Source organism: Lichtheimia ornata (genome assembly GCF_029851405.1).
Source record: "Lichtheimia ornata isolate CBS 291.66 chromosome Unknown scaffold00107, whole genome shotgun sequence".
In the NCBI taxonomy this organism is placed as follows: Eukaryota; Fungi; Mucoromycota; class Mucoromycetes; order Mucorales; family Lichtheimiaceae; genus Lichtheimia; species Lichtheimia ornata.
Window position 1 is genome coordinate 58,302 of NW_026695427.1, and position 23,227 is coordinate 81,528.

General features: G+C 43.7%; 8 protein-coding genes across 8 annotated transcripts; 4 read left to right on the forward strand and 4 right to left on the reverse strand.

The window, feature by feature from the left end:
- Positions 1–168: 168 nt before the first annotated feature.
- Positions 169–1,690, forward strand: O0I10_011999 (uncharacterized protein; the record flags this gene model as incomplete). The annotated part of the gene is made up of 2 exons (XM_058491948.1): positions 169–1,273; positions 1,461–1,690. The coding sequence occupies 2 exons, from the start codon at positions 169–171 to the stop codon at positions 1,688–1,690; spliced, it is 1,335 nt and encodes a 444-aa protein (XP_058337290.1).
- Positions 1,691–2,130: 440 nt separating this feature from the next.
- O0I10_012000 (uncharacterized protein) lies at positions 2,131–3,023 on the forward strand (the record flags this gene model as incomplete). The annotated part of the gene is made up of 2 exons (XM_058491949.1): positions 2,131–2,651; positions 2,708–3,023. The coding sequence occupies 2 exons, from the start codon at positions 2,131–2,133 to the stop codon at positions 3,021–3,023; spliced, it is 837 nt and encodes a 278-aa protein (XP_058337291.1).
- Positions 3,024–3,611: 588 nt separating this feature from the next.
- On the forward strand, positions 3,612–4,214 carry O0I10_012001 (uncharacterized protein; the record flags this gene model as incomplete). Its single annotated transcript, XM_058491950.1, has 1 exon — positions 3,612–4,214. One exon carries the CDS (start codon positions 3,612–3,614, stop codon positions 4,212–4,214), a length of 603 nt encoding a protein of 200 aa, XP_058337292.1.
- Positions 4,215–4,658: 444 nt separating this feature from the next.
- On the reverse strand, positions 4,659–6,685 carry O0I10_012002 (uncharacterized protein; the record flags this gene model as incomplete). Its single annotated transcript, XM_058491951.1, has 2 exons — positions 4,659–5,941; positions 6,007–6,685. The coding sequence occupies 2 exons, from the start codon at positions 6,683–6,685 to the stop codon at positions 4,659–4,661; spliced, it is 1,962 nt and encodes a 653-aa protein (XP_058337293.1).
- Positions 6,686–7,489: 804 nt separating this feature from the next.
- O0I10_012003 (uncharacterized protein) lies at positions 7,490–9,358 on the reverse strand (the record flags this gene model as incomplete). Its single annotated transcript, XM_058491952.1, has 2 exons — positions 7,490–8,949; positions 9,010–9,358. The coding sequence occupies 2 exons, from the start codon at positions 9,356–9,358 to the stop codon at positions 7,490–7,492; spliced, it is 1,809 nt and encodes a 602-aa protein (XP_058337294.1).
- A 1,345-nt stretch (positions 9,359–10,703) lies between these two features.
- On the forward strand, positions 10,704–12,432 carry O0I10_012004 (uncharacterized protein; the record flags this gene model as incomplete). The annotated part of the gene is made up of 2 exons (XM_058491953.1): positions 10,704–11,028; positions 11,102–12,432. The coding sequence occupies 2 exons, from the start codon at positions 10,704–10,706 to the stop codon at positions 12,430–12,432; spliced, it is 1,656 nt and encodes a 551-aa protein (XP_058337295.1).
- Positions 12,433–16,973: 4,541 nt separating this feature from the next.
- On the reverse strand, positions 16,974–17,300 carry O0I10_012005 (uncharacterized protein; the record flags this gene model as incomplete). The annotated part of the gene is made up of 1 exon (XM_058491954.1): positions 16,974–17,300. The coding sequence occupies one exon, from the start codon at positions 17,298–17,300 to the stop codon at positions 16,974–16,976; it is 327 nt and encodes a 108-aa protein (XP_058337296.1).
- A 1,759-nt stretch (positions 17,301–19,059) lies between these two features.
- Positions 19,060–20,887, reverse strand: O0I10_012006 (uncharacterized protein; the record flags this gene model as incomplete). Its single annotated transcript, XM_058491955.1, has 4 exons — positions 19,060–19,835; positions 19,900–19,980; positions 20,048–20,155; positions 20,221–20,887. 4 exons carry the CDS (start codon positions 20,885–20,887, stop codon positions 19,060–19,062), a joined length of 1,632 nt encoding a protein of 543 aa, XP_058337297.1.
- Positions 20,888–23,227: the final 2,340 nt, after the last annotated feature.

Genomic DNA, 23,227 nt, shown 5'->3' on the forward strand with positions numbered 1-23,227 from the left:
TGGTAGTTATAGTAGGATAGCGATGGAGCCCTTTAGAATAAAAGTTGGATATCCCAACAATTGTGGTGGAGATACTCACAAGTCTGGCCCAAGAGTTCTTATTGAACTTTTTCTTGCTGCAACAAAAGAAATTTGATGAAGCTCTTCAACAAGGTGTTCTTTTCAAGGATGGATGGAACACGCATTATCCTTGCAGCTCAATGGGATCAGATGCTGATATCGCTCGTATTCGTCTTACATCTCTTCCTCCTTCACCCCTCGCATCACTTACTCTCGTTACAACTGCGATGGATCCTCCCTCTGATTTCTCCTCATTATGCCGACCCCGATCTTTCCCTTGTTGACCCTTATTTCCGTTTTTGTATCCAATCTTTTTGTAATACCCTATCCCCTGTCATCCCCATTTTATTCCCTGAAAGACGTTCCAATTCATTATCCTCCCTAGGCCACTTCAAGACACTTTTTCAAGCATGTGACAAGTTACAACTCAAAGTCAATTGGGATCAAGCTACGCATCACACTGTGCTGGATTTTCCTCTCACAAGTATTTGTACTTTTGCTGGTAATGCTGCTGAGGCTCCCTCTCCAACATGGAGGCATTTTCTAGTACGCGACGCATACATTCTCTCCACACGAGCTTGCATACTACGTGCTCCGACTCATCGTGAACGAACAAGCAATCGTTACAACATCGCTCGTTTTCACAAAGCTACGTCATCGAATGGTCATTGGAGGATTAAGCCTTTTCTCCTCAAACTCATTGGTACTACCCCCTCTACCCCCACCCCGCTCAATGTCACCTTTGATTTTTATAACTTGGTGTCACCCATCACTCGCTCTGGTCTCACCATCGACAACTTCAAGCGCAAGGATTTTCGATACAGCTTCTTACCGCCTCTTCAAGACTTGCCCAATGATTACCCTCGTGCAACTCCTGGTGCATGGTATCGTTTTTGGAATTCAGCCCATATCCCTCATCGTGCTACAACAGTCCTTTGGCGTCTCCTACATCACCGCAAATCGTCACGTGCACGTTTACATCGTCTCATTCCCACCTCATGCAAATCCAACTTATGCCTTCTTTGTGAAGGGCATGTTGATGCCGTGATTGACATCACTGAAGCGGACAAACATTTCTTTTTCGCTTGTCCTTTTGTTCACGAAGTATGGCGCATCCTTGCAGCTCAATTTTCTCTAAGCTCTTTGGTTCAGTGGGATCACTGTGATGTTTCAAATAAAGAAGAGAAGAGACAAGATAAATCCTTTAGGACTCGTGTGTATGTCTTTATGTATAAAAGATCAAAAGATGAAAGATGATGGTTTCTAGCTGCTTGATGGATGCTTATTTATACTATTCTATTGTTGTTGTTGACATGTCATGTGCTTCTAAGGAACGTTCGAATGTGTAGTGGAAAGGTCTATTCTATGTTTCTAGGTATCGTATCCATAAACAATTACAGAATACAACAATCACATCTCTACCTTGTCGAGAATACCACCGCATCCAACCTCTGACACCCGTGTTACAGACTCCACCATCATTGCTTGCGGTGTGCTGGCCATATGGAAGGCCCATTGGCAATTCATCTACAATGACGAGCGTTTTCAAGCACAGGCTGTTGCTGCCAAGGCTGCAACCTCCATACTTCAAATTGAACAAGAGCACAACCTCTTAGCTAGAAATGTCTGAATGTCTTCCATCTTCTTCCCCTATCCCTTTTACACAACATCTACATTAAGATGTTAATAAATACCATTTACATACCAAATCTTACATCTCTTCCTCGTATGCCCATTCCTGCTCTTTTGGATGGCCTCAAAGACAGCTTGAGACCATTTGGCCGAGTTCTTGATGGTGAATCGGTTTCGCAAATGTTTATGGGAGAGGGATTTGCCATTTTTGGACCAAACTCCATCAGCTGATACGACAACATCATGGCCTATATAGTAATGCGATCTTGGGCTGCTGTAATACTCAACCGCCCTAAGAGCTGAGCATCAACTCACACAAGCAACAACGTATACGATGCAATGAACCGATTGCAAAGGAGCCTTATGGGAAAGAAAGAGCTCTTGTTTATTGTTTGCATTTAACAGGCTTATACAGGACATGCACTCTCAACGGCGCTAATGCAGGAGAGTGTTAGAGATACGACCAGTAGCGGACACTTCACAACACCTACTTTGTGTCATACCATCACTTCATGCCAAACGAATGGACCTTTCTATGCAACATGGAAGAAAATGGAACTTGACTGTGGTAGATGCCATCAACCTGGTCATCATGTACGCCATTGTCCTGATAATCCACAAAGGAATCGTGCTTGCTATAATTGTGGCGTTATTGGCCATATAGCTGCAGATGGGCCAACAAGATCAACCTCGACTCGTGGTGCGACACCCAAAAAGAAGAGGAAAGCACGCAACCAATCAACATCTCTTCCTGGCATTACACATGACCCACAAGTTTTGCCAACAAAGCAACAATCAACATCTCTTCCTGGCAATCAAGTGAGAGAAGTTAAACGCGGCTTGAAGATTGATCGTGGCATTGGAGGCATGCAAGATGGATACAATAATGCTGAGATGTTGAAAGTTAGCGACTACCTCCTTGTTAATGGTCTTGAATCGGATCTTCGAGAGCGTATGACGTTTCTTTTCAACCATTTGGTGCTTCTCCATGGTGATGACACACATGATCCACAAGTTTTGCCAACAAAGCAACAATCAACATGGATAAAAATCCCGATCTTCTCCACATGATTGATCCCACTACCAAAGTACCTCGATTTTGGTATCGGTCTTTGCATGCATCGGATCCAGCCAAAGAAAAAATCTCGCCATCCACAATTGAGAAACAACGTGCTTTTAAGCAGTATCTCAAGGAACAGGCGCCTCATCTCGCTCTTCGACTCATTGGCCAAGGGCTGTCGGCGCAATCTGAAATCAACAATATGGAACAATCATCTGGTAACGCTTTGGGTCCTGAGCAGCATCAGGGCCCCAACTCTACGTATCAATAATTTTATCACGTTAAAAGACAACATACTGAATTTATCCTCTCTCAATTGTAACAGCCTACGTAAAAACACCAATACATCAGCCAGGGACTCTCTCATCAGATATCTCCGGCAGCATCCTTCTTCACCACACATCATTACTCTTCAAGAGACAAACGCTATCGATGACTCAACAAAAACAACATTCAAGCTATGAAAGCCTGTCAACGTTGGCGTGAGAAAGGCGAGATCTCAGCAGGGTATCTTAAAAAAAATAGGCAATCACGCACAAAACACTCGCATGATCACTTCTTTGGTTCTTCCAGCTGCAGGAAATACGTGTTCAGAAACCAACGATCTACATGACGCAGCAACTACATTTTATCAAGATCTCTATACACCTTGATGATGGCGCATTCGAAGAACTACTCTCTGCTAGCTCTTTACCTTGTTTATCATCTTCATGGCAAGAAGATTTGGTGAAGGATTGTACGATTGAAGACCTTCAAAGTAGTCCTGGACCTGACGGACTACCTTATTCAACGTGGTTCATGGTGTTTAAAGATCCTCATTACTACGACCAGCTCTTCAAGAAGGCGTTTACCCATCTTCATGGAAAGACACATGTGTTACTTTGTTACCAAAAAAGGGGATTTGCAATCATTGCGCAATTGGAGACCGATCTCCCCCATCAACACTGATGCAAAGATATTTACACGTTTATGGAATGCTCCTTTGGTTCAAGCTGCTGATTCTTTGATTAATCCGCTTCAGACATGGTTCCTACCAAAGCGCTTCATAGCAGACAACGGCATGCTGGCCAAATTGGCAATGGATCAAGCATATGGTCATGAGTCTTCTTCCTCCATAGCACAACTGCTGGATCAAGAAAAAGCTTACGATGGCATTCATCCTTTGTGTCTTCATCGAGTTCTTTCATCATTTGGCATACACGATTCCTTTATTGTCGCTATCACTGATCTTTTCTTTTTGACACCCATACGTCTCAATATCAACGGTCATCTCTCACCAGCTTTCCAACAGCAACGTGGATTACGGCAGGATGATCCGATTTTCAATCTCGCTATTGAACCACTCCTTCGTGCCATTTTGGATGATTCTTCTTTTCAAGGGATTACGTTTGAATACAGCTCCGCAAGATTCATCACCATTGCCTTCTTTGCCAAATTTGAAGCGTCAAGCCTATGCCGATGATATCATGACATTTGGTGCGCCACAATTGAAACATGTCTTCTTGCCGGATGAATCTCTTGGTCTTGTACGCTGTCGCCAGTTGTTGTTGCTACTTGATCTTTGCATACGATAGAGCATCGTACATAGTGTATCAAGATCCATTGGTGTCACCCCATCGCTACGAAGATATTGAGGTGTGCTGGTTGCTTGTTGGTTGACGTTTGTGGATATGTCCCCTGTATGTGCACTTCCCTTTTCCTTTGTACTCCTCCTTTTATTTACTATAAATGAATGCGCCTCGCCAAATAATAAAAGCATCATTTGATGCTCGTTCTCATGGACACGATCATCATCCTTAGAAAAGTAGCCATACTCCCTATAAAAAAACACTTAACAAAGATTCATAATGTATAATACAAAAGATGATTGCTATATTGACTCTCGGCTGTATACGACTATGCTATGCTATATGAATACTCTAATATCCTTAAAATGCTCATGTACTATGTCGTGGACATCTGAGCACTCCGGTGAACAATCAATGATCAGCGATTCAAGAGGCTTGCATTTTAGCACATGAACCAAATCTAATACATCCAAGCCATAGCCCAATTCCAAATTCGCAATATCGAGGCATTGTAAATGGCGCAATACATTCTTGGATATGCCTTGATCACCGAGTAGCTTCAAACGTGAGAATCTATGATGCCGTTTCCCAAATCTTTCAAGTATTGGACCAAATGAATGATCGCTTACGGATCCCTCACGTACGTCAATCGTAAACTTATCCAGCTGAACTAAATCGCCAATGTTGTATAGCAACTGGGTTGTGGAATCATCATCCTCCAGGCAAAAGTGCAACGAAAGGCTGGTTAAGCTTGATGATTGGCCGAGCGTAATATAGTAATCCACGATGCTATGTAATGATTGGATATGCACGCTGTTCTCGAGATGCATGGTGAAAGCTTTTAGATGTGAGAATGGCCCATGGTCTGCATTTCCTTGTATCGAGATAGTGTGCGGGATTGTTTCCATCAATAAAGTACACAGGTCAATCGATCCATCATAGACGTAATCATGAAGATGCAACGAGTTGAGTTTGGGAAACGACATGTCCATGACGCCTGGATACACCAATGATGACGTATTCAATTCCCCTGAAATGTAGATTTCTTCAAGTGTCTCATGATGTCTCTCGAGTAGCGCCATAAGATCACATGCATTGAATGTAGTAGGCTGACAAGCACCAAGGTGGAGTACCCTTAATCCTGGAGTCGAATTGGAGGCGTAAAAGTCGTCGTATGAATCAACATCTGAAAACTCGCCGTCATCACAAGACGTAGCATAGCGAAGATAATGGAGCGATGGGCAATAATCATGTATCATTGGCAATGCCTGGCTGGTCGTACAACGGAAGAGTGTAAGAGCTTGTAAAGAAGGAAAGCGCTCCAAGAGATGAATCACCGCCTCATGTTCCATGGCATGGATGGGATGATGGATACGCATTAGGCATAAATGTGGATATACAGTGTTCTTGTCGTTCCACACGTTAACAACAGCACCTGTGACATCCAACGCGTATAAACATGGCGTATGTTGCAATATCTGTTCAAGGTGAACAAGCTGGGTATCTTCATTGATCTCGTATTGGCCATTAATATTCAAAGTCAAATGCGTCAATCGGTCACCAATAGCCATCACTAACGACAAAACATCCGTTGCTTGTCCTCCGGTATGAAACACGTCCTCTAGACACAAGTTGGTTAATCACTCCCATCTTGTATTGGATAGCACACACCTTGACCTGACTTACTGTAAATATCCAATTCCTTCAACGATCTCATGGATGTCCATGGTAATGTGTCGAAATTGTCATTGCCGTTTTCACCAACATAGGATAGTGATAGGCTGCCGATGTATTCTTTATAATGGTGAAATGCATCATCATCCCCTGCTGATGTAGCCTGTACGCGATAATGCAATCGGCCTGATCGTAAGAGTCGATCTCGCCAAGTAGTCGAAACATTGAGATACGGCCATGGATCATTTACTGGATAACGTCGTTGTCGTTGTTGAAGGATGATGGGTGCAATGTACTGGTTCACAATATCAAATGGCAATTGGGTGATGAAATCGACACGTTTCTTTTGTTGCAATCTAGCCGCCTCTCTTGATTCGGACAAGGATGGATAAGAAGGATGATTGGATAATGCTGTCTCCATGCCAACCGTGTAAATGTCAATGGCTTCTTGCTGCCTCCCTTGTTGCCTGTAAACATCTCCCATGCAAAGGTATCCAAGAGGTGATTGGGGATCCATATTGCGTATGGCATTCGCATCAAGCAAAGCATCATCAAAGTGAGCAATCGAAGCGTGTATATGGGATCGTCTTTGGTACAGCTGCATGAGGGTGTGCATACAAGATGATATCTCTGCAGTGACATCCTCCAGTTCATTGCCTGTTGTAGTTGTTGCCGTGTAACGATCGATCATTAGACACGTGGTCCTCCCATATTCATTTCCCTCTCTCCTTTTTGTTTCGGCACACCAAACATACCTTGACCTTGTGCATCTCGCTGTCTCTCCATTGTCAGCAACCGATTGTTCAGTGAAGCAACCAATCCAGATGGGGTGAAAACCGGGGAACAACAATGAGCGTAACAAGGTGTTGTTGGTCAACACAGCGAGCGCTTTCCTTTTTTCAAACTCACACAACCAACCTAGACTAATGGGGTATGCGAAGGTTAACGATGGACGGCCCATGCAAGAGACTCGATAGCACCCAATCTCATGTGCAAGGCAATGGAGCATTAGCAGACATTCACTCACTCACCTTTGGCGCGATTGTTGTTGAGGTGGTTCCTGCAAGCACCTTATGGGCCCTGAATATCTTCATATCCGAATACAGCGACAACAATGCACGATGATATGAACGGTCATGTATGAAGCTCATGGATTGTGGTACAAGTGCACAAAAGACACATTGGCAGGTTGAACGTGGGAGATGGATGATCAATGATCAGCAGGATGGACTAGGATGGCATAGCAGAGAAGGACAAATTTGCTCAAGGGATCCAAGGTTACAGAGACATGCTATGTTTCTACTACAAAGCTGGGCCTATGCGGATATGGTAAGTAGTATGGGGAAAGGGAGCAATTGGGTGAGGATGATGATTGACTCATTGACTCATTGCTTTAGGATACACACACAAAAGCAGACATCCCCTTTTACCATCACATTGAATAATCATCATCCTTTATTTATACACATAAAAATGCTTCCTATGATCCCTTTTGCTAAAAATGATAATGATTATGATAATTATCTTCATCCTCAGAATCAGAATCATCCTTGTTCATGTTATTGTAATGTGTGGTTGATATCTTTCTATTGGCGTGTTCCAAAGCGTCTTTAACGACACCTGAGTAGTCCCAAACACCAGTCAATGAAAAATGCTCAAGCGGTTGTTGACGATCAGCGATCCACTTTATGCCTTCTCCGTTGTAGATCTTTTCGGATGTGATGATGGACAATGACTTCAAACTGGATATCCCACTGATGTACTGCCACACACGATTACAGCTGTAATCGAAAGGTATATGAGACAAGGTAAGCGATTGAATACTGTTGGATCGACAAAGACAAGAAAGGGAGGATCCAGTGTCAAAATCGGTAATAGGTTCGACATTTTGCTTGGGGCGACTCAAGTGCACATGGCGTAATGTTGGTACCTTTGCTAAAGCCGATGTCAATGCCGGTGACAATGGTGTTGTTGTTGTTGGGCAGCTGTAGTCTAATGTTTCGAGAGGATGGCCATAGCGTGCAATAGCCACAAATAAACGTTCCATGTCCTTGGCTGAATTAGGAATCCTAATGCAAAGCTTACGCAATTTCTCACATCGTGCCAATGCATCAAGTCCTTGTGACGATAATGGTGTTGATAATCCGATGGATACATTTACCAGGCTTTTTCGTGCTTGTAGTAATGGGATCAATAGACTCGAATGCTGATAGAGTGTCGATACGGGTCCAGGAAAGTCGTATTCAAGCTCTTCAAGATGCGTTGGTGTTGTTGCCACGCGTTGAGGAATAACCGATTGCTTGGCGGTATTCTTTGAACACAAGGTAGCTCGCTGAGACAACTTGATACATCGCAAGCTGTCATAATGTCGAGTGATGGTAGGACCCGCTTGATAAAACAAAGTGCCTTCAGATGCCTGCTTCAAGACCAATTCACGTAAAGAATCATCATCTTGAATGGATCGTCGTCGTGTGTACCGTCTTTGACAAAAGTGATGCCACCATTCCTGTAAGCGGGTGTTTTGTATATTCAAACGATGTCGTGTGGAATGCTGCAATGATTCGAGTAATGGACATGCATCAATGATAGCATTAAGATGAATCTTTGTCAATCCATTGCCATGAACATCCAAATAACGTAAATAGGGGCATCGACGTAGGATGATCATAAAATCAGCAGGATGGAACTGGTTCGAGATAGCCAAACATTCAATATCAGTTGTTGTGGGAATTTGTGTGTATTTCAAAAGTTGTGTGTTGATGTTATTTGGGTTACGTTTGCGACTGATGTAGGAAAGATACTTTAGACCAGGGCAAGCATCCAAGATAGCAACAAGATCTGAAATGTTGGACCCATCCATCATGTCCACTGCCAAACGACGTAAATTGCTGCATTCAAAAAGAGATAGGGCTGTTGCAGGTCTCCATGTCAATGGCAAATGTTGTTCATCGATCCCTATGTTTTCAAGCAAGCTTTTAGTAACAATACACACCTTAAAATCTTAAAACAACATACGAAGGGTATGGAGATGGGGCCAATCATAAGATCCAATCTTAACAAGGGCCATTTCGGTATCATCATCTTTGCTGTTTATCTTTCCACGCATATCAACCTCTCGTACATGACCAGCAATTTGGCTCCAATAGGCTCGCATGTCATAGAGAGTACCAATCGATTCAGCTCTCCACTTTGAATGTGACCATTCAAACACTGATTCACGCCACTGATGGCACACTTTGATGCATTCCAATAAATCGTGATGTGAGATGTGTTGGAATATCTCGCAGCAAATCTCGAATGGAAGGATGTTCATATCAAAGGAATGAGTCATCATAGGATAGACAGCAAAAGGAAAATCAGACATGTTAAAGAAAAGAAGCAGTAGCAACAAAAAGATAGAATGGGGTGTCTTTATATAGTTGCCTATTGTATCCATTTTGGGTTACACTGTTGCCTTGCGCCACACTTTGTTGCCACAGCAACCTTGTAACCATTTGCTGCGGATACGCTTTTATCACATTCCTTGCGTTATCTCCTTGCATGTCATCCGCAGCAACATCATCGTCGTTTTGCCTTGCATGTATTCATTCCGCAGCAAAATGATCCTTTTGACTTGCATGTAATCCGCAGCATGAACTATCGCAACATCATCGTTTTACCTTGCATGTAATCCGCAGCATGCAATGTTGCATGTGCAGGCGATTGCTTTCTCCACAATGACTTGCCATTTATGATGATCCCTATTCATGACGCCATGATGTTGCATTTTGTGGGGAGGCTACTATTTTAAAATGGGGCGTTGATCCTATCATGTGCTGCATTTCTAATCCGGGGATTGTAAAAACGCCAGCCCAACCCTTCGAAGCCAGCTTTACTTTTTCACACAACTTTACACCCATTCACCCATTCCACGCACGCAATGCCCAACAACGCTTAAAGACACGGCGCAAGCAAGTATCATTACACGATCTGAAAAGGGTCATGGAGGGTGTCTGTGCTGCCATTCTAACTTGAGGATCTTAGTTTCGCTCTCACCCATTCAAGATCTACCCGCACCATTCGTCCCCATCTGACCACTGCCACCAGCAAGGTGAATGGCAGGTCTCAAGAGCGTAACGTTACAAGGACAGCTTTGTGTAAGCGAGAATATAGTATGATTGGATGGTTGGTATTTGGGATGCAGTGTGTTCAGTGCTATCATGATCCTTACTCGATCTTTTTTCTTTGCTATAGGATTGGTGCCTCTTTTTCATCATGGTTGCAGCGTATGGATTTCATCTGTGGATAAGGAGATGGCTTTGACCAAAGGGAGTATGTTGAACGGATTGTTGGAAAAACCTTCAATGAAAAAAGGATGGGTTACAGGTGATCATGCATGAGGATAACTTTGTCCCAGGATAGAAGTTTTCTTTGCGCCGTTGGATCCATTAAATAAAGTACCAAAATGATACGTGCATATATATAGAGCTGCTTTGGATACACAAATAAAGAAAGGTACAAGGGTCCTTCCACTCTGAACAATGATGTTACCATTGTGGTTTGCAGAATCTGAATCGGCATGAATGATAATGAATGGGCAAGGTTTTCCCGAAGGTACCACAACAGCCATGCACGCGTGTAACATACACACACACACACCCGAAACACGTTGGCCATACATGACTTGCACCTTCTCTTTTGATAACTTTACCACCCCTTTTTCCTTTCTCATGCAACACCACGACCTATTCCATCGACTGCCGTATGATATCCTTACCAGCATCTTTGATCATTTGGCACGAAACGACATTTTAGAATGCATGCTTGTATCAAGATCATGGAGCACCCATGTCATTCAATACGCTAAAACAGCCTTCACTCATATTACCTTTTATGCCGACAACAAGGACAACACAAATCAATATCATGGCTTGCTTTCTCGTATTGGCCATCATGTCCAATCCGTAGTGGTTGATCAATGCCCCGACGCGATCACGCTTTTGAATATAGTCAACGTCTTGGCTAGCTATGAATGCAAGGATCTCACATCGTTGGGTATGTAACCATTATGCAACAACCGACACACAGTGATAAGGGATGACTCATGACCCACCCCCCTTTTTTATAGAAATACGATATGGGGTTTTAAATGCAGCCATTGTACCACGCTTTAAAGTGTTCAGACATCTCGGGTATTTGACAATCACGTTGCCATTGACCTTGCATGCATCAACATCCTTTGTCCAGAGCATTGTGCAAGCATGCTCATCATCATTGGTATCCTTGACCTGCATCTCATCCTGCTCCGAACATGGTAGTAGTAATTCACTCACCGTGTTGCATGGTGCACCATCATTGCACGGGACCAAAACAAGCCATGTACAACATGTCCATCTCCAGTATCCAAACATTACCATTGGATCGATTATCCCTTTACTTCAACAATGCCCTCTTTTATCAAGCTTGTACGTGAAAAGCATGCAGCATCCGGATATAAAAAAGATCCGTCATCATTGCCCTTGCCTGGTTGATTTACGATGGACGTCCTTGGATACATGTTCATTCTTATACAATCGTGTACAACCATTGATGATGGAAAACAATATCAAGGACAACGTTTTCCTCCATGGATTAGCAATCAATGGATCAGCAGCTCATCTCTTTACAGCTGAGCATCAATTACGGTACCTGAACTTACACATGTCAACATCCAACAACAGCGAAAATGATGATCTCATTGCAATGCAACACCTTTTCACTCATAATGCATGCATGTTGGAAAAAGTGGCGTTGTCAATGAATGCTTTTCAAATGATGAAGTTTATGCCATACATGCATCGATTGAGTCATCTTGATCACGTGCGACTTTGTATTCGACCTTTTGGTGCTATGCGACGTGTTTTAAACAACATGCCAGGAATCCCACCAGATCTACAATCTGGCACTGAGCATACGCTAATGCGGTTATTGGAGTCTATCAAAAAGTTAACAGTGCCCATAGTAGCCTTGAGTTTACAAGGTGTGTTCAAGGTCATTGATCCTAGCCGCAGAATGGGGGTCATTGCATTTACGGTTGGCATGATAGCGCACTTAAGAGAAATTGAAATCCGTGAACATCATCCCTCACCTGATATCCTTGCCTCACTTTTTCATCATGCACAAGAGCTCAGCACCGTATCGCTTGTGGGTGGCGGATTACAAGTAACATACAAGATGTTTTCCATGTTATCCACTTTGCCTCACCTTCAATACCTTCACCTCCAAGGAATCGGAAAAATCAGTGGTATTGGTTTACGTGAGATGGCTGATCAGCATGAAAAAAGCGACCTTCATTGCCAAGTGGTTATGTTGAAACCAGATGATCCCACCGATATCTATGGGAAATGCTTTGAATACGCTAAATGGAAAATGGGTCGATCTCGATTTGAATACAAAGAACGACCTACGTATGAATATTGAAGATGATTGCTTTATTGTACACTTTTATGATGGATCCCCTTACAATAAACAGCTACCCGATGTATACTCGTACAATAGGCACGTCTACATATTCCCTAGCAATGCTACAGGTTCGGGAAATCTCAATGCTCTTGCGTCGTCCTTATTAAACACGTCCACATCGATGTCTGAGACCATGACACGAAGGCCCAATATCAATTGCTGCAGCTTTGGGATAATGCTGGTATCTCATATTGCAGGATGTCATATATAGCGGTGGCACGGGAAATCGTAATAGCTTTAGATTGGGGAAAAGAATGAGATTTGGGCAGGTATTCAGGAGTAATGGGTAGATGCTGTATCACAGGGCTAAGTGGGCTATGATAGCGGTGTGAATTGGATGCATGTTTGAAGGGCTCAGATAAATTTCCATGCGTGTGTGTCAAAAGGGTGCCTCTTTTATTCAGTTTCTCCTTGCTGCTTCTTACTCAGACACAATAACAGCACAATCGTGGCTCGGCATGGAGCCCCTCATTAGTCAACTCCATATGCGCAACGGTGCCAATGAAGGTAAGCAACGTGTCAATAGAGTATAAAAGCCGACTTGCCTTTCTTCGTTGTGTATATTGATATGCGTGTCTTTTCACAGCTTCCTTCGTTCAGGAATGTCGACAATTTCAGGATTGAGGAGCAATGTGGAAAGGGATGCTGTTCAAGAAAGGCAAAGGGTGCACTATTGATGGGTCAAGGAATACGACTGGAAGGTGTGTAACAAATGGTGTCGTTGTCATTCTATATCGACGTGTTTCCTTATGATCGACACCAGCAACCTTTATCCCGCAATTCAATCACGTGTTGGCAATCAATTGACAGAGCATCAGAAGGTGGTTCGAATTTGGGAGATGGTACGTGTAAAGTAAGGTATGCGAGTGGATCATAGGATGATGATTAATGCGTGAAAACAGGTTTAGTGGTTATTGGACGTATTTTCGCCTCGTGCCTGGCAACATGGATATAGTGCATGGCAACAAGCATGACATTGACATGTGAATCGATACAATGCAAGGCATATTGAACATCGGCTTGATCTTCCCCCAAGGTGCACACGACGTTGCAGCAAGCGATTACATGCATTGTATTGGGTCATATTTTACAGGGCGTGACACTTCTCGTTAGTCGCTCTTTAAGGTACGCGTTCAAGTATATTTTCAAGTGGTGCGTTAAGTATTAAGGTGAGCCTTTTTTAGTAACTCGTTGTGGTGGTAGCTGTACTCGCTTAATCATCATCTCCTGCATCCTCCTCAAAAACTTGCCAGCTTGACGGAATTACACCTATCCAGCAAAACTCTCATGACCAATCAGATACGGCTCATGTTGTTCAAGATCTTGGTGTTGAAAATTGTCATTTTGACTAATGGAAAAGGTACGTAACAATGCTATATGGTTTGAAGGAGTTACGAAGACGAAAACGGGTTTTATGAACTTGAATAGATACACAACGCATCGGTACGTGTAAGATATGGGGCAGGAAATGCTTACAAAACAAACCGCGGTTATCAATTCAAGCTGCTGATCATCATCATCATCTTTTCCACAGGCAATGTTCAAAGCACGCATGTAATCTTGGCGGATGGGATTGTTTCAGCACCGGGACAACCAGGGAATGATTGCAAGCTTCACGACAACTTTTAGTCAACACGATACACCTCCAATACGCCTTCATCTTTTGTCTCCATTGTATTACACGATCGCTCCTTTGAATGCTACGAATGTTTTGGAGTTCACTTTTTCTATCTCGAGCTGGCAAAGGCAGTATGATGGTGATGATTTCGGTTTATTAGGTAGGCGTAGATGATGGGCTTTTATGGGCATCCTTGGTCAAGACGATTCATGACATGAGTTTTTTCACTCTATCTTTAGCTTCGACACAATGAATGAGGTCATCACGGATTTGGTAATGGCTCTTGGGATTGCAATACTGGTGGATGATATGCATAGGTGGTTCGCTAGAGGTATTAGGATAGCTTTGTGACCTATCAAAGTAAAACTCTCTTTAGTTTCAATGCAAAATAGCTGTTATTGAGAAGGGATGCGGGAGTACAATGCTGGGTGCTAAACAAGCTAATGGCAGATGCCAAAATGGGAATGTAGCGAAGGCTTAAAAGCATAGCTGCTATATAGAGGCGTGAAGTAGAATATGGGCTGAGTGTTGTCGTAATAGAGAAAAAGAAGTGATTGTTGGTTGAGAGACGCATGGCAAAGATATTTTACGTTGAAACACAATTACGCTTCATACTCGCCATGAAGCTAATAAAAGTATGCTCATTCAAAGCACGCAAGTCGTTATCTAAAGGGATATCAACTATGTCGTTGGGTACTAGCCTTTATCGTCGTTCACCATATCACCTTGGTCTTTGTCGTTATGTTTGCCGCATTCCTGGTGGGATTTATATGCTGTGATTCATCATGCTAGTGTTTGCCACAAACAGAGTACACCTCATGTCATTGTTATTCTCTACCGGGATGAACGTGGATTAAAACCTAATCAAACATGCTGCATCATGGAGAGCATTTTTGGTAATTGAATGCTGATGCTTCATGCATACGCTTAAGCCTAATGCAATGTATGATCTGCTATAATAAAACGGGCATGCTTTATTCTGCATGAACTTATATATGTATGTATGATATTATTACAAGTATGATTATTACTAGTAGCATACTGATTTAGACATCTGGCAAGGCATTGACGATAACTACCAGTCTTCGAGTGCTCCTACCACCAAAGAGCAATGTCTCCATAATAAGTTGACGAGAACGTCAAGCAGACCGTCGTTTTCCGCCACGTTGTTCATAAATACAAGATCTAGTATCATATGTTCAAGGCATTAGAATACACGCTAACAAAGGGTGCCCTGCATCCTTCATACTTACAACGTCCTTGCCAATACACATTTTCCACTGTATGCGTGTTCCCATCGCTTGGTCATATAGAAATCATCCTTCATCCTTGCTTCACTCATGAGTGCTCCTTAATGTCCTTGATTGGGTGTTGTGTCATCGACTTGATATGCCCTCATTGGATTGAAAGCAGCTTTGATGTGCATAGTGATCAATCTATGGATGATGATATTAGCAATAGCATAATAAAGAAATGATCAGAAGGTACTTACCGATTGTCATATGGAGCGCGTATATGCTTTTGAGTATCGTTTCACTTGTGCCAATGTAAGGCCGTTTGTGGTCAAACACCGATTCCAGTGTGATCCAAGTTCTCCTAGCACAGTTCTTGCAAGTCCCACTTTTGTTCTTTTGTTCTTCTTTTCTTCTTTTTTCTTTTGTTTCTACGTACGAGCCCACAATGAGTATCTACTCCTCATCCTTGACAATCCCAATCATATACATACTTTTCTTTCAGGCTCTCTTGAGTTTGATGATATTGAATGCCAATCCTTGTTTGAGTGATGGTCGAGATTGTTGAACAGATTCAGCACGGCACCCAACGGCCAGGCGACTCTTAATCGGTGGACGCACGGTGCCCTGTGACCCTGAACGACAAAGCGATACATATCCTCCAGACCGGTCTTGATGCCATTGACGTTTGTTTCTCGGCATGTTTGTTCTATATTATAACACCTCTGTTAATACACGGACCTTTTATCTCAACCATTTCACCCATTGATACTTGCTTTGATGTTTTGTGTTTGTGATTGATTGAGCGCTTGATTGAAATGATTGATGAACGTGTATGCGCGTACGAGTGAGATAGAGAGAGAGCCATAGATTGATTTGTCTTCATATATATGTGGAATCGTGCAATTGCTGTGCATAGGAAATCCAGAATCGATCGCCAGGACCGCTGTGATATGGTACAGACATTCCATGATTGCATCTATATAATGATACGGTAAGCGCCATGGTAATAAATTGGCTTTGGGATCATATACGTACGTTTTGAATGGTCGATCCTTGGTTGGTTTGTTCTTGACTTTGAGTGCAATGTCGACCATGTTGATTTGGTAATAAGATTTGGGTCTTGATCATGTTGTCCGTAACCATGCATGAACCTCCAGTGGTTGGAAATGGTCCACAGACCACAAGGCATCCTTGGATTGATATGGCTTTGTCGAGAAGATCCAGACTTGAGTGATGATAGCAATCGTGGTTGATATTGTGAATCCTCTTTCCACGCCATATGACTCATGTGTATATGAATTCATAGCCTTCTTGATCACATCGCGTGTAGATGATGAACGATCCAATACAAATCCATAGCATGTGCATTGGTTCCAATTCGTCCCCCATTTTGAAAGCGTAGCAACCCATAGCATGCTCCAGCCACCACGAGATGAGATGTCCTCGCCATCCGCTACCATGTATGTGCTGTGAATCGTGACCACCGCCAATAGCCACTTCTGCAAATGCCAATAGTGATCCGCCCCTCATGCTATTGAATTGGAATATCTTGATGATGCCGAATTGTAACAGGAAAGCCACCTCGAAAGATCATTTTGGTGCACATGCCGCCAATGGGATGCCATGTCAACATAAAGAGACGCCTGCTATTGTGCCTTCGTTCTGCCATGGGCCATAAAACCATCGTGATAGTTGTGTGTTGCCAATCGATCCAAGTGATAAATGCCACCACTGTCCAAACGTCCCTTGTAATAATCCATTCTTGATGCCATAGGTATGAATCTTCGCAATTGTAGCCATAACAATTGTGACGTGATCAAAGTCAATGCCTTCCTCAATGCCATTGCGTTGCCATCCGTGTCATTCTTTGTCGGATATAGAGTACAATACGCCAACTCCTCATTGTGTTGCTGCTGCCACCATAATTCCAATAAAACAGAGCGTGCTGAGCCCCATCGTGATGCCATAGCCATGTATCGTATCAGAGAGGAATACCAAATACTGAAACAAGCAGGACCGTATGCACGTGGATCAAAGATAATAGCTGCATCGCAACGAATCGCCTCATCGAATAAAAGAAAAAGAAGCCCTTGTGCCTTGTTGCAATGCCAATAAATGCCCAAGTTCAGTGACACCACCAAGTCGATTGAAAGACACCCCGCTGCGCCTTGACCAATGATGATTAATAACCCTCATAGGTAACGCCGCCAACAGAAGGGAAAAGGTCTTGTCTCCTCTGTAATCATGACGATAAAGGTGTCCCGCCAATAAAATGAAAAGCAATTCCTTGTGCCTTGTCGCCTTGGTGATAAATGTGTTGAAATTGGTAACCATGCCAATAGAATGAAAAGGAACTTCTTTGCTCTGTCGCCATGACAATGGATGTGTCCAAATAGGTAGTAGCGCGAATAAGATGCATGCAATGTAATGTCGTTGCGTTGTAGCCATGATGATGAATGTGTGCGAATTGGTAATGGCGCCCATCCAGTATTCTTGAAAATAGTCGCCTTCTTCATTGAAGCCATGCAATACGCCACTGGATGTGTAACGATGCCGATAAAAAAGAGTGAAAGCTTGAACCTTGTAACCATGACGACCAGTGTATTCAGCTTGATAATGGCACCAGTAAAAAGAAAAGAGAACCCTTGCGCCTTGTTGCCATGACAACGATGGCTCGATACGATTGCACCATCGATAAAAAGGAAGGAGAACCCTTGTGCATGCCACCAAATGCCCATGACCCCGATCGGTAACGACACCAATAAAAAGAAAAGAGAACTCCTGTCCTCCGCGACAGCAGCCGCTCCTGACGCCAATCACCCCAAAAGGGCCCAAGGCCTATTGTTAAGAGAGACATACATTAGCATCTTGAAGAGACATATCCATTTGTGCTTCAATACATACCATACACAGTGACCATAACCTGTTCACAGGGATACCCTACAGAACCAGAAACAAGGACGTGGCATGTCATCCCAGGCACATTCAACCCCATGTGGAGAGTGAAAGGAATCGACATGAGGCCTCTTTCCCACCCACGGATCCTTCAAAGCGTTATCCTCTGCACCAAGAGCGCCGGATCCAACGACGTCCAATCTTCACCAATCCCCAGGCTATGATGCCTTGCCCACCATGTCTTGATGTTCCTTTGCAGATACCCACTTCATAGATGATTACCGCTTGTGCCAAAACATGATCATCCAACATGTAAAGGCGGTGGCACTATGCAGGGACACACCACAGTATTAATAACCATGATGGCCCCCACATCATAAAACGACATAAGTAAGTAAATGGATCAAAAGACAATACCAATATTTTGACTTACCCTTTCAAGACCAAATCAAGCACCTCAGTGGGTAACGTAACAAATAGACCATGAGAGGACGTAGGAATGCAAGGTCTTGTACATAGCAAACTGGTTCATGGATACCAATTGGACTTCTCGTTGGCTCTTACAGCACCCAAGGTAGCGTCATCGATGACCCTCCAGATCCTCCCACCGCGAGACCTACATGCCGACCCATTCACTCAACACACATGAAGCTGAACGTACCTGAGAATCATCCACGCCTTGAATCTGGACTGCAGAGTATCCCATCCGTAACCGTACAACGCTCCAAAGAAAGAAGCCCGAAACAATCGCCCTATAAATGATGTGGAAGCATGTTAGTAATAGTTGGAAATATAGATAGGCAATGCTCGCTTACCAGAAGGCACACAAAAACCCACTCAATCAAATAGGCCAAGGGCCTTTTGTGCTTCCAGCACATCGGAGGATAATGGTGGGGATGTTGCGGTTGTGGTGGTAGGAGGTTGTTGTTGTTGTTGTTGTGGTGGTGGTGGTGGTTGGGCGGATTCAAGACGTGATGAATTTGTGGCGGAATTAGATGATGATGAGGAGGATGTCAAGCGGGAAGAAGAAGAAGAAGGTGTTGCGATTGCTCGTGGTGGTCGTGGAGGAGGTGGTGGCATATCTGGTCGCACAATACCAGTGGAAGAACGAGTGGAAGTGGTGGTCGATGTTGATGATGTGGTAGGTGGTGTGACGGTGAGAGTGATGCGTCGTGGTCGAGGTGGTGGTGGTGGCATAGTGGTATTGACCAGAGGACGAGAGGAAGTGGTAACCGTGGCAGTAGAAGAGGATGTTGCGGGATTAGATGATGGTGTTGTGCGAGGACGGTTTGATTGGCGGAGTTGTTGGATGCGTGCTTGAATGAATGACATGGCGGGATTAAGGACAGTACGAGGAGGAGAAGTGACAACAGCAGTAGCGGAATGAGTGGTGGTAGGAGTGATATCGGTGGTTGTGGTTGTGATGGTAGCAATAGGTGTGGGCATAGTCGTAGTGTTGGTGTCGGTATTTGTGGTGGTTGTGGTGGAAGCGGTAGCAGTGACAATAGGGGAAGTGAGTGTGGTATCAACCTCCATATGAGTTGGCGTAGGTGATGGAGGAGGTGATGGAGGTGGCGTAGCGGGTCGTGGTGGTAAGATAGGAGAGGGCATATCTAAGTAATAGCATCATATTAGATATGTATGGCTATATAAAAGATATTTAAGTTTCATACTTACCGATCATAATGGGATCGTCGTCATCTTGAAAGAAAGGAGAGTTTTCCATATGAACTGACATGACCGAGAGCAAGTCATCGTCTAGAAGATATGATACCATGTGAGTACATTAAGCATGAGAATCCATGTACACTGAAGCACCACTTACCAAGTTCCATCAAATCAGTTGGTTCCATGTAACGACGATCAAAGGGAGGAGCCATATAGGCGTCCTCGTCGAGAGGATCATCCACGGTTAAGTGGTCAAACAGGAAGGCTATAAAAGGGGCATTGTTAAAATGTTGTAAAGATAAGGGAGTAAATGTGTGGATATATACTTACCAAGCTCGTCCATGGCATCCTCACCCTCCACACCGAAAGCAACAGCAGCATCCTCATCACCAGGAGCAGGGACCACCTCACGAGCAACACCAGCAAAAGCAACATCGTCATCAACACCAAAAACAGGTCCACGACCAACACCAGAAGCACCAACACCTTCGAAACGAGCATGAGCAGAAGCAGCAGCGACACCAACACCAGCAGCAGAAACACCAGAACGACGAACAACAGGAGCAAACGAGACATCACCAAAAACGGGAGCAACACCAAAAACGGACTCATCACCACGAGCAGAAACGATCTCATCAGCAGCAGGGCCCTCAATATCGGCAACGTCATAAAGAGGAGCACCTGCGAGATCAACCACCTTCCAAAATGCACGGGCTTCCATCACGAACTTGGTTGCTTCTTCATTATCACGCATTGCTTGCAAAATACGTGGATCCCAGTCAGACGAACACCACACCCAAACGTCGACAAGAGAATGCCAAAAGGCAACAAGGGGATCATGAAAGAAAACGAAAAACATGAACAAGCAAAATAACGAGGCGACGGTAACAGGGAAAGCGATAAGCAACTGCAATATGCAGGCAAAGAGCAGGACAAATGGGCACAGAGGGCCAGAGGCGAAAGCAGCGACAGTAGCAAAGAGCCAGAAGTAGGGCATGACGCGAGTTAAAAAAAAGTTGGGAAGAGAGAGGAAGAAATTCGTTGCGCTGAAAACGGGCAATTTATTACCAAGACGACGTCACCCCATTTCACCCCATTTGACTAATCCAATGTCATGATCCTTCTCAATTGCAGTTGGAATGGGTAAACAAGTATGTCTAAACTATCTTTATATAGGTTGCTAATAAAAGGGTATAGGTGTGGTGGTGTTGTTATGTGTAGTTGTATTGTAGCCATACCGCAGCAACAATAGCCTTGGCACCCCTCCAACCTGTCACCCCGCCCCTTACCAATAATGATAATAGAAGATACCTTTATGAAAGCGTTATGAAAGGTGGTCCTGTTTATTGTATGCGTGTATGAAGGGCAGTGACTAATTTCCTTGTGTGCGTGTATGGGTGTCCTCGTCTTCTTGCTGCTTCTTGCCCATTCAGACCCAACGCCGCAATCGTGGTTCGACATGGAAGCCGTCATTAGCAAGCGATGTATACGAAAGGGTGTCTGTAAAGGTGCGTGTCGCTATGGTAGAGTGTAAAGGCCAACTTGCCTTTCTTCGCTGTGTATACTCATATGCATGTCTGTTGCAGCTTTCCTGGTTCAGCAATGGCGGCAATGGCAACGTTCAGGAGGAATGGGGAAGAGATCCTATACAAGGGAGGCAACGAATACTCTGTTGACAAGGCAGGTAAGACCACTTGAAGGGTTTGTAGCAAAGGGATAGGTTATCATTCCATCTCGACAACCTTCTGACAATGACACTAGCGACCTTTATCAAGCGACCTCATCACGTGATATTGCAGCAAGGCAAGAGCATGAAAGGAAGTTCGAACTTGCAGATATGGTATGTATAAGGTATACCAGCATCCAAAACTTGGTAACGGAATATTGGATTTAAACAGGATCATTTTCTAGCGACGCCATTGGATTTATTGCACTTGACCTTGTGGATGGATTGGACGGGATTGAGCATGGCATGTGAATCACAAGGATGCAACGCACAATAGTCATGAGTTTGACCTTGCTCAAAGGTGCCACAAGGCAACGGAGCACGCCTTTTCATTCATTGTATTATTGGACCAGGGCAATATACGACTTGGTTGAAGGCATTGTTTATGGTATGTATCCACTTTCAATTATCATCGTTTTCCAAAATACTAACGGAGGTCTTATGGTAGCTTACATTGGGGACATTCTCGGTGATCCACATGAGCAGTATTTTGGCATATCATGACAAGTTAATCGTCTACCACGATGTCCTGGGAACATGGGGAAGAACCCAACAAGCTCCCTTTATGGCACATAATGCCTGCAATGCACTCATTTCGATGGCTGGTGGCTATTCCTATCTCGTTACTCTCACTGCTTGTCGACTTTCATCAATCAGCATTTCCCAAACACTGGTTACCATCATCGGTATCTTGGTTACCGTATCATGGAAGCACCTGATTTTCGCCACTGGTACCTGTTTCATCATCTGTCCTTCTGATCCAAATTGCACGCCTGGAGATTGCCCATCCAATGCAAAAGAGATATCACCGAGTGTTGTGGTTCCCTTCATGCTGCTAATGGTCTGGTGTTTAACGTGCACACTGTGCCTACCGAAAGGTAAGCAACACACCAAATGGGTATAAATGTGCTGCCAAGTAAACAAGGCATCTTACAAACTTCCATAGATCCATACGTGGTTATTGGAGGCATTAGTATGTGGAATGATATGATGGGGCAATGCGTGGTAAGCTACAAGCATTGTTTGTTGGTATCAGGCAGCTGACCATATTGGATCTTATTCATCAGGTTATCCTGAAAACCAACACACAATTGCTCGTCCTGGATATGGCTGATTCACAATCATAACACAAACGATTTTGACGTGCACCACCACACCTTTTCGCTCAAACAAGACCTTGGTGTCATCTAATCTCAAGATGTCTTCCACTTGCTGTTTCGATTAAATGTCATGTGTGCCTTCGATGGTGTACGAACCTCTGGATTCAAATAACATGTGTGATGCTCTCGATGGCTAATGGGGTAGATTTAGTTATTGGTGAGCCATTGTGGTATGCGTGTTCAACAATGTTAGGATAGGCAAGATTGTACTTACCAACATTGAAACTAGGCACGTGGGATGCAAGCAAAATGTAGATGGTGAGATCTCCTGGTGTTGCTATGCTGGGGAACCATGCCCACTGCCGTTTGGTAGTTGTAGTAGGTTAGCGGATGGATCAAATAAACTTTACGTGAACCAACTTCAGAAGCAGATGGAGTATTAGATGATGCGCATGCATATATTATTAGCTGTGTGATTTGGCATTATGTATCATAAAGGAGCAACCCATCC